Genomic DNA, 11957 nt, shown 5'->3' with positions numbered 1-11957 from the left:
TGCACCCATTATCGATGTGTAAAGCTGCAGACTCACATTCTTCACTTAGTGCTGTATTTACAGAAAGCCAGAAAACCAAGTCTTCAGGAGGCTTGTATATTCTTCATTAATTCTCTAACACCGACAGCCATAATAATTATATGATAATCACTCTTCTCATTTATTGGCAATACAACATATCTAAATGCCAGGCCAGTGTATATAACACTTCAAATGGTACAGTAGTTTAAGGCTTTTATTTGTTGTAATTTACAGTTTGTCAGTGATTCAAAAGCCCATCGATAAAACTAGCATGTTGAGTGACTTCAACGCTAAGTGTTATATTCAGGGCTTTACAACAGCATCTCAATACCAGTTAACAGCGATTTCATCCAGAACTAGACTACAGAGACGAGCAGATTTTTGGTTCAGGTCTTCATACTCTTTATTGACGGTATATAAGTGAGAAGGGAGTGCATTAAAGGTGAAATGGCTCCTATTTAAACCCCTCCCAAGCACTTTCTGACACGATCCCTCTGCTCATCCTGCTGATGCCAGCAAACTTGACTTTGGCGCGGGCTGTCCACCTGATGGCAGCTGTTGAATTCTTGGAGTCCGACAGATTCGCATAGCGGGAAGAGTCCTCCTCCAGACCCTGGCCCGCCCAGGAGGCCAGTTCCAACGGGAGGCCTACAGAGTCGGGGAAGGGCACTGGCGAGTGCTCTTTCTGGATCTTGTCCTCTGGGGCTTCATCGGTCAGAGTGTCAGTTGAGTTCTCCAGGTGTGGAGGCTCCCAGCCCTCCATCTTTTCCAGTTTTTTGGTGGGGGAGATCTGCCTCATGGTCATGGTAACACTCTCCCAAAAACAGTGGCCCTTCTCTGGCTTGTCCTTTTTTTCCTTTTCCTTCTCATCATCCTTGATTTTCTTGAGAGACCTTAAGAGAAAAACAAATAGAGGGAGAGAAGCACAAACTTATAGGTGGGTGGGGTACAAGACATCTTTATACTGGAGACAGGAACTTTCCCCACACAGAAAGGCTTTATAGGAATTCCCGGTTGTTTGTCACAGAGATTCATTTAGGGTTTCCTCCTCATACATGTTCCACTTCCTGAAAGGGTCTGAAAGTTAATAACAGCTGGCAAATGAAGCTTTGTCTTACATTCCAACAAACACAAGTGGTTGGACGTGACTCAGAAGTTTGAAAATATTTTTGCTGCATACATCAATGGGTACTTAAAGTAGTATATCCGACTTACAACGATGTAAACCAGCAAATCTGGGCTGGACATTTTATATACTGGTAGTGGTAATATGATACGGATTGAAATACGGACCTCTTTAGTGTACAGAGGCTCTTTTTTGGCTTCATATCCACCTGGCAATCAATATCAGAATGTCTTTGTCTGTTAAAGTTTAGATTTTTTATTACATTTTTGTTTATTTTCATAATTTGGCTCTTTGGTCTATTTATAAAAAATGTAAAGAGATGTATGGAGCAAATAAACTGTTCCAAGTTTTGACTTGTGATTTTCAAAGAGTTTTATATTTGATTGACACCTTACCCCCTCTACATCGATGTGTAAGACCTAGGAAATGGTTGTGTGTATAGTCATGATATTAGATGGATTTCCTCCCTCATAGTATAGTATATAGTAAATATTTTAGTGAAATGTTAACGCCTGTTGGGGGGATTGGGGCGATTTCACAATCTAGGCTTGTTAAAATGACATGCGGGCCTCTCTCTTCGTTTCAGCCACATGGGGAAGTCCAAACACACTGTGATGCTATAGGGCTACGTTTAATTAATAACTTTGTGATAAAGATAACATGTCTTCTTTGGAGTGAGATGAGTAATGACGCAGTTGCGTGTGTAACCTCACCCTCTGCGGTCAGCCAGCTTTACTCCGGTCAACAAGAAGTGCTCGTCATCTTTAGAGGAGAACATCTTCTTCTCCCTCCTCTCTTTCTTGGACATGATCTTCTTCACCTTGGCCTCCTGACGGAAATCGGCAGAAAAGAGAGCATTTGATTTAGAATTGCAGAGATGAAATTATGACCCGCATCTGTTGCATGTTAGCTTGTTATCTCGATGCCTATTTATGAGTGATTTATGCTACACGAAGAGGGTAAAGTCAACTTGGTAGGAATTTAGAAAAGCAACCTTATGCTCAGATTGATGAATGTGCACGTTTTGAAATTCTGTGATGGTTTTCATTGGCTCTGAAGTAATGAAATGTGCTTTCCGTCAAACCTAAGTCATCTCTACACAACATTTTTAAGTCCGTCTTTTCAAATTAACGAAAGGTTTTTCTGCAGCACTTATCATCCTTAATGAAATTGTTTGACATTTTGGAAAAATGTTGCTGAGAGTTGAACAATACAATTGAAGTCTATGCTTCATGTGTTAAAGCTGCATTCTACCACTCTTAGGTTGGTAAATATGAAGTTATGCCTGTAGCTTGGTTATCTTATCTTAGACCAAAGACAAAGGAACTTCACCAAGACAGGCTAGCTGTTTTCCCCCATAGATGAAGCTCTATTTGGCTCTAGGTTCACATTTACCACACAGACAAGAGGATGGTATGATCTAAGCTAACTGGTTAGTAGCTTATTAGCTTAGCTTAAAACAAAGCAGGAAACAGGGATAATACCCAGCCAGGTTCTATCCAGTTGTTAATCTGGAGAAAAACCAAAGCATAAAAACAACATACTATAGTTTTACTGTGGGTAAATGTGTGCTGGACTATTTCTCATCCACAAGTTACTCCACTGTTAAGCAGATTATGTTACTTTTGGTTTCTCCATTCCCCGTATTTGTGCTAAACTCAGCTAACTAGCTGCATATTTAACGTGTAGAAAACTCAACACATCTAACTTTTGAGAAGAAAGTGAATTAGCATATTCCCCCAAAATACTGTTTTACGGTAATAATGCTGCATACAACTGCAGGGCAACTTGCTGTTGAACAAAAATCTATAAAATGTTATAGAGAGATAAATACAGAGACAGAGCGATTGAGTGGAATTCACTTGGCAATAACGTGCGGCACATTCCAGTGGAAGACCCTCCACCTTCTCTGAAACTCCCCCGGTCTCCCCCGTCACATCAGAATTCCTCTCTGCCCTCGCTGCTTTCCACCGTGTACAGATACCTCCCTCCTCAGTGAGTATGCTACAAACCTTTGGCTCCGTTTCTCTTCGTGCCTGGGAAGAATTCCCAATGTCAACTGTCAAGGCCATAACGTTTGCTCCTACTCATATCCGTGCCTGCCTTTGCATTACCCTTGTCAAAACATTATCAGTTCTCACAACACTGTTTGATGAATGCCTCCAACCATGGCGTCCCCTAAACTGCTTTTTATGCTTCTATACCTATGGTGATCAATTAAAATCGCTGTGAGCATAGATAACATGAACTTAAACAGATGTGCTTGTTCCACAGGCTACACACGCTCTACGGTTCATACACACACAATTATTCATCATCCCACTTGTGATATCTTCTCACTTTCGAAAGGACATTTGATGGATTTGGAAACACTCTGCTCACTGTGGTATCTCGTAAGGAGGCAGGCACTGTTGCTGATAATGCTGATAAACGGAAAATGAGGTCCTCCTCATCTCACCTCTCCTCATTATGGACATGCTTGAGTGCAAGAAATAAAAAAATTTGCCTATTTTAACACGGCCTCTACTGTTTCTGTCGCTCTCCTTGCTCTGCTTCTTGTTTCCTGTGTGCCATCGTGCCAAGTGTGAACCGTGGATCAGATTCGCTGTAGTTCGAGCTTTGCAGTAAAAGAAACCAGAGATGCCAAAACAGATTGAATGTATCAGCCTGTATATGTGTGTGTGTGTGTGTGTGTGTGTGTGTGTGTGTGTGTGTGTGTGTGTGTGTGTGTGTGTGTGTGTGTGTGTGTGTGTGTGTGTGTGTGTGTGTGCATGAACTGTAGCTTAAGTCCAGCTGTGTATGTGCATGCATGCATGTGTGCACATACAGAGGCCTGCCTATTCACCATTCTCTTCAACATTAACCTCCGGGCCTCTAGATCCAAAGCAGCTCAGTGCCCAGTAATCTCTTCGGCCAAAAAGTAGGTAAACCCAGCAGCTCATAGAGACTCACTGTGTGGGGGAGATTTACCTACAGCTCCACGCCTGGCAGAACAATAGAGCTCTTATTGGACCGAATTCCTCCATCCATACGCCAGAAATGGAAACTGAATGATTAAAGAGGCATTTGGATTTTGGAAAAGTTGCTAATTATGGTTAGTCAGTCATGGTTAGAGTCAGCAATCAGGTCATTGTTTTTCTACTGCAAAGACTTTTGTCATATTTACATTTATTGGCTACTGTATAGAGTATATGGTTGGTAAATGTATTGCTATTCTGTTTATTTAAATTCTGTTACTTTGAAATAATACACAATTTACCTTAAGTCCCAGATGTCCCAGTTTTACAATAGCACTTAAACGTGGATGCATGTGTGGCTCTGTGTGAAAACAATGAATAAGGCAATGTATGCATCTTTTGGCATTTGAAAACGAACACTGAGAACCTCTGTGAAGTTCAAGTGTTACGTGACTCCTGCGAGAGGAGATTTCACCACACACAAACCAATAACATGTAGCTAGCTATACAGTCTACGGTCTCTGCAGAAATTATGGCACCACAAATATTGTATCTTTCAGCAATTGTTATGGATATGAAAGCGCAATTTATATAACCGCAGATAATCAGTTAATCCCGACTTTCCTAATTGCAATATTAATAGTTTATATAATAAGAAATCGATACTTGGCGTTCGTGTTTTGTTGCAATATATCGCAATACTATGTAATTGATTTTTTAACCCACTCCTAGTTTTGATCCGTCCACAGCCTTTGTTGTTTGACATCTTTCTCCCGTCACTCTTTATAATATGCTATGTATTCGGGCTGCATTTAACGATTATTTCCAGCATCAATAAATTTGTCTTTGTTTCAATAATTGTATTCTACAAACCATAACCATAGATTGCAGATCAGCAATCCAGCGAATTCTCACTTTTCTGAAGCTAGGTTCAGCAAATATTTATAAATAACTTGAAGAAATAGCCTAGGTCTATCTGAAGGTAAGAAAATCCCCCGACCAGCGACTCTGACCTCAACTCACTAATTAACATGTTGAACAACAAGCAACACCATTTAAAAATGACAGATTGTGGTTTTACAGTGAGTTTAGTGCAAGCCAGGCTATAGCTGTCTCAAAAAAAAGTTCTTTAGGACATCTGCCTAACAAATATATGTTTTTTTAGGGGGAAATCAGGAATGTTTTGCAGTGACTGATTAGTTTTATGTTAAAAAGTGGTAAAACAGCACTGTAGAATGTCAATGGAATCAGCCTTTTACAGTTAAAGGTAACCTTCACTTTCAGGACGCCATGTCTACTTTGTGTGTCCTAATAGGAGCATAAAACAGCCGATGGTGGAGGAATTGTAGCCTTCCATGGTGTCAGAGCGGTCTGTGGCTATTTTCAGCCTTGTTTTTCTTCCACAGTGATTGTTCCCGTCCAAAAGGCTCAGCTCCTAGAATGAATGCTGCGTTTCCTTCCCTTCTCCAGCCCAGCCACCCCTGTCCTCACGAACACGATAAACCGTTAAATATGTCCTGTGAACTAAGTCACCTACAGTAGCTTTGCATACATAAAGGGAAAGGCAGAGCTCTGAGACAATACATTGTTCAGACAGGACCAGACCTCAGAGTGAAGACTTGTTGTCGGTATACAGATCAGGAGATGCATCTCTCACACACACATTGTGGGCACAACTGCAGATAAAGCTGCTGCACACAAAAAGGCCACTTGTCAAACCATAATCATAAAATCATAAAACCATAATTTACAAATCAAAGTTTACAGAGATGATAACAAAGTCATTTTTTCCATCAAACTCACGATGACCTTTGGCCTAATTCATACTTTCTAGTGTGTAAATTGCTTCCAACAAACATGTTTTGCGCTGTCCAATCAAGAGCAATCAACTTTGTCACTGCAGCCTCATCAAGTAATATGTAACATAAATGCCAAAAGAGCCAAATGATGCATTCAACTTAAATGTCAATCCTTTGTAGTTTTTTATTCTATGTGTACATTATATGTATAATTAATATAATCATTCAGTTTAGCCAATCTTATTTGATCATTCTGTTGAACCTTATTGGTAACTTTTTATAATTTTAGATACAGTGTAATGTTTTTGTAAAATGTCATTTAAAATCTCTCCAGTTTACAATGTTGTCAAACATCTTTTTAATTAGGTTGGATGTGTCAACCATATCCGGTTTGTTTAAGACTTGAATGATTATCTGACTTATGTGTCTCTTTCCCCATCTGACGTTGTGCAGTGTTTTTTAGCTTTGTGAATATAATGTTGTTATTACTGATTAAAAAAAATGATGGTCAAAACTACAAATATAAGACCCAAAGTCTTAAATCATTACCCTAAACTACAGTGACCTCACTCCACTGTTCCAAGCTGTGGGTTTTAGGATAAGGATAATAGTACAAGTGCACAAACATGCGCTATAACAACAAACAAAATGATTTTCCAGTGATAAGGTTAAGGATAAAGCAGGGGATGACAGCTGACAGCTGGTGTGTTTACAGATAAACGCAGAAGTGCTCTGACCCTCCTGATTTGCACCGTCTTCAGCTGCACCGGAAAATACGTTGTGGTCATCTGACAAGAAGAAACTGCCTGTGCACATGAGTACATTGGGGGTATTGAGTTAATCAAAGGATTAGGGCTGTTCTCGACCAAAGACATTCTTAGTACACTAACACCTATGATTTTATAGACAAATTGATTTGTTGATTTAATCGCCAAATTTGTAAAACTGAGTTTAATAATTCTTGTTTTGAGATGTGCTCATAGGTTTCTTGGGAATAAGTCATTCAGCACAAAAAAGCATGACAAGTGTACTAAAACAACAGTTTTGTCGACTATGAGGCGGCAGCCCTTCAAAGAAAATGTTTTTGATGACATAAGACATTATTTTAGGATTACACAACCATGAGTCAAAAGTGCAATATTGTGAGCATGTCCACGTGTGTGTGCAGTCGATGTGTAAGAAGATAAGAGCATGTTGGACAAGTGCATATCTTTACGGGGTAACTAAAATTAATTTGGAAGCAAATAGTTTGTGTCTGTGTTATGTCCAAATAGCTGTGGAGTTGTGCTGTTTACCTTGGATACTGCAGTGATAGCTTCCTCCTCCTCTTCCTCTCCTTCTATGTCTTTGTCCTAGGTGACACACACACACACACAAACACACACCAGCAGTGAGTTAGCACAAATAGCAACCACCCCAAACACAAATACACACACTATCCACACTTTGTGGCAGGGATGTGTGTGTCTGCGACGTGTGTGCAGGGTTTTCTGTAAAACTGAGGGCAATCTTTTTCTGAGGTGTAACATAAACATGCTGCATTTGGAAGGCGAGATGGAGGGATCGAGGACCGGCTGGATGAGGGGAAGCCACTGAAGTCAAAAGGCACATTCAAACAAAAGAGAGAAAAAACAAATCCTTGACCTATTGCCTCAACAGTACATGATTTGGGTATATAAATGGAGCTATTTTGGCTCCATTGTGCTTCAGTGTCCAGGTTTTTTTCATTTTTCATATATCCTTTGTTTAAAAAATATGTTATAGTTTCATTGTTTTTATCATTTTATGTGAACAACTTGTTTTACTTTGTTTTGGATTATATAGAGCTGTAAGCCTGATTTGGACTGAATTAACTTGACTTGGACTTAACTACTGTGAGACTTGACGTGCCTAATATGTTTACAGTGTACACTGTAATTATCCTGCATCTTATTAACCTTATCTTATTTATTATTATTTTTTAATATACATTTATTACAACTGCCTCCATTTTTTTCTTCCTAATTTTTCAGAAAGCCGCAGCAGACAATGTAGTTGTACATAATATGTATAATAACAATAATGATCTAATTGAATTGTGGAGACTTGGCTCCCTAAAGACGTCACACTTCAAAACAAAACATTCAGGCCATAAAGTTGGCTCTAATAAAATCCCTAAACAAACATAAAGTTAATAAGACTTCTGGTAGGCCTTTCATAACCCAAACACAAAGTGAACAATGTTAGCACATAGTCACGTAAATATCTCTTGACAGACTGTGACTACTCTAAAATATAGACCAATCAATTCTGTGCACAGGGCTAAGCATTAGCATTACTGTACTGAGGATAACATGCCTCTCCTGAAGATCCAGCTCTATAAGTCTAATGTATTCTGGATGTATATGTCCACAACTTTTACAGTTGCCATTGACTTGTGCTTTGTCTGTGAAGACGCATGACTTGACTTGGACTTGGTCCAAAAGATTTAAAAACATGAAATCATAAGAAGAGGGCAGCAAGAAGTCATCAGACATGCAGCTGAGCCTGAGATTACTGATGTGGAGCCAGGATTCCTGTAAAATGATCAAAGCTGTAAGAAGTTCTAACAGCTCAGAAAGGGAGAGAGAAAGAGAAATAGGGGAGGAGAAATGGTGGTTGGACATGTCTGAGCAAAGTCTGCTGGGTCTCCGCCACCTGAGCTGATCAAAGACACACTCACATACATTGATTGCAAACTACTGTTAGGGCATAAACGCATTAACAACTTGGAACGGAGAGAGAGGGAGGTGAGGGGGAGATTCAGGGGGGGAAAGTAGTGTTTCAGGGAGTAAAAACATTTCTAAACAGAAAGCAAGAGTTCTGCTTTCACACCTTAGGGGGGCATTTTTTTCTCCGTCTGTCTCTCTTTCTTTCTTTGACTGAGTTTGTGTGCAAGTGTGTAAATGTTACCACAGTGTTGTCCTTTTAGAAGCCAGATTACTAGGCAATAAAGATGCAGTAGTTCCCAAAAAGCCACTGCACACCAACAATGCTCTATATTCTCCAAGAACAGCGACTCAGAAAATGTTTTAACGACCAAGATGGTGAAAGGAATAGTGAGACAATATGCCTATTCACTTTATTGATGAGCGTTTGATGAGAATATTGCTACCACTCATACCTGTGCACTAAATATGAAGCTACACAGCCAGGCAATGGTTATCTTAGCTTAGCATAAAGACTGGAAACAGGGGGGAACTGTTAGCAAATGACTCCATAATCTGTTTATAGAGATAAAGGAGCATTAACCCCTTGGTCTAAATCTTTGTGAAAAGAATAATCATATTTTTAATATTGAACCATTGCATTAAATGTACAAAGGTACTTTTTACCTGACAAAACTAACATTTGATTTCCTTGATTTTAACCCTTACTCCTTCAACACATGATCCACTCAGCTTTGCCTTTCTTTTCCTCTGCACTTATGATGTATATGCGAGGCCGTCTGAAGTTTTTTGCTCAGACATGATCTGTACTCTCATGATCCCACTTCACAAAGCAGGCCCCATCCGTGGTATTAGAGTGGTGTTATTGAAGTATTCAAGTGTGTTACCGCTTTAAGCCATAGACAAACAGGCACACACGTACCTCCTGCAAGCTCACAGCTGCCTTGTTGAACTTCAATAGAGAGTGAAAGCAAGCTGCGGCACAGGGCCTGTACTGTAGTCGCCCTAGAGCACTGTGGAGGGAGGATAGATATTAATTTCCCCCTTTATGCACTCCCTCTTTTCCTCTGTGTGTCTCTGGCTGTATTATCCCTTAATACTTGTCTCTATCTGTCTGCCTGTTTGTCTCTGTCCGTGTGGGTGATGCTGATGTACAGTTTTAACTCATTTGAGTGACCAGACATGGAGGCCATCTGCTCTCCCATAAAAAAATCAGATAACAGAGAATAAACAAGTGCAACAGAAAGAGACTATGTATCTTGTAATGACTATGCAAACATAACATTTTGATCTTGTACTTTGTACAAGATTAAGACAAGTTAAAAGTCAGACTTGTGGGTCAATCTTACTTCGAAAGTGGCAAAATATGCTTTTAACTTTTAGAGCTGAAACAATTAGTTAATTAATCATAATATGAATTGGTAAACATTTTTACAATCAATAATCGTTTAAGTCATCGAACAAAAACAGTTGTTCTGTATAATTTGCTCAATTGTGATTTGCTGCTTTTCTATGTGTTCTAAGACCATGAACTGTATGTGTTTGGGTTTGAACTGTTGTTCAGACAAAACAAACTAAATGAAAAAGGCCAACTTGCATTTGGGGAAATTGTAATCAGCATTTGTAACTATTTTTTAACATTTTACAGACTGAACAATTAATTGATTAATCAAGAAAATAATGGGAAAATAATGAAAATAATCATTATTTGTTAGCCTAATTTGAACCTTGACTTTCCTTTGAAATTTCCCTTTTTGTATCTTTAAACTTTATTTATTAATTTAGCTTTTTTTTCTTCCTAAATACTTTAAAAAAGGTTCAAATATTCATGCAATGTGATTGTGACGCAAAGAGGCTCCAGATAATCCATCTCGATATCAGCCGGTGATGTGAACGAGCTCAGCCCGCGTGTCCAGACTGTGTTATCATAACTCTTCATCCTTGCTTCATCCTGTATCACTGCTGGGCTGGACCGGGCTCTTCACTGTGTTTACGACATTTTATGACCTGACCCCTGACCCCGGCATGTACTTGATCTCCATGGTGACTCAAAGAGACCTCCCTGATGACTTTCCCAGGAAAGATCTCAGATCAGCTCCCATCATCCAAAGTTATTCTGGTGACCACTGTAGCCAGTGTCACCAACTGAACTCAAATCAGCTCTTTGGGGGTCAAGGTCTACATGTGTTGGTTCCCAGGGTGGAAGTTAAGAACAGCCAATAAAACCCAGCCAAGGCTCGCAGATATCAACATTATCACAACAACGGATGAAAAATGCTGTTGGTGTTGGCTCATCTTTCCGATTGGCTAATAACACATTTAGACATCCAGTGCGGCAATGCAGGGACTGGATAACATCTGAAGTGGTGTATTACAAATTCATAATGGTTTACAATTAACTTTTAACATTATTTTCTTCTCTGTGTTTTAAAAACTATCTTACATTTTTCTTTAGTTTAATTTTGAAACTCTGTAGTTTGTTAATATTAAGTTTTACTAATTACTAAGTGTGTCACAATTCTATTGAGATGTTAGTATGCCCCAGAATTCATAAATATATTGATTTACTCTCACCATAAAACCTTAATTCATGATGGCACATTATTTTTACTGCAAGAAGCAGAATAAATAAACATGTCAGTGAAGTATTTCTTATGGGATTGGACGTCTGGGTGCGTTTGGCCTTTCCTTGTGCAAGTGTGTGTGTGTGTGTGTGTGTGTGTGTGTGTGTGTGTGTGTGTGTGTGTGTGTGTGTGTGTGTGTGTGTGTGTGTGCATTCATTCTCTTTTTTTCCAAAAACAAGTGCTGTCTGTCAATCCAAACTCTTATCTTTGAGCTGTATATGATTTTAAAAGATTCAAAGTTTACACTAATTTACATCAAATTATTTTGAAACATTTTCAGGAGTTTGAGCACTTGTCGTCCTCTTCCTCCTCCTCCTTCTCCACATTCTCAATTTAACAGCATGAGGTGTATTTGACCACTTTTTTTTAAAGTTTAGCAGCTTCACAATTTGTTCCTCAACATGTAACATGTATGTCTAGTTTTGTTTCTTTGTGTCTATTATTCATTTACTTATAATAGTTTGTGTAACTTTTTTTGATCCGTTTCAACTGTCTCAGCTTTACTGTTAAGCCCTTGCATGAAACAAGTGACACAGCACGCTGAACAAGTATAATAATACATTCTAGTATATTTATACAGTATCATTTTGTCATTTTAATCCTGTTGCTTAAGGAAAAAAAACGAACATAAGTGACTGTCATTGTCGTCTCTTTACCTTGTAGGAGTGATGATGGTGCCAGGACATGTCGTCTTCCTCTGAAGCATAATCCACCAGCACTTTGCTCTTGCTTTTCTTAAACAT

General features: G+C 39.1%; 1 protein-coding gene across 1 annotated transcript; it reads right to left on the bottom strand.

Annotated features, from left to right (window-relative positions):
* Positions 1-475: 475 nt before the first annotated feature.
* Positions 476-11957, bottom strand: LOC306734779 (testis development-related protein; the record flags this gene model as incomplete). Its single annotated transcript, XM_079216169.1, has 4 exons — positions 476-914; positions 1861-1976; positions 7199-7255; positions 11871-11957. The coding sequence occupies 4 exons, from the start codon at positions 11955-11957 to the stop codon at positions 476-478; spliced, it is 699 nt and encodes a 232-aa protein (XP_079072295.1).

This window comes from Taurulus bubalis (genome assembly GCF_910589615.1).
Source record: "Taurulus bubalis genome assembly, chromosome: 3".
In the NCBI taxonomy this organism is placed as follows: Eukaryota; Metazoa; Chordata; class Actinopteri; order Perciformes; family Cottidae; genus Taurulus; species Taurulus bubalis.
Note: the sequence above shows the minus strand (reverse complement) of the source record. Positions and strands in the feature narration are given on the sequence as shown.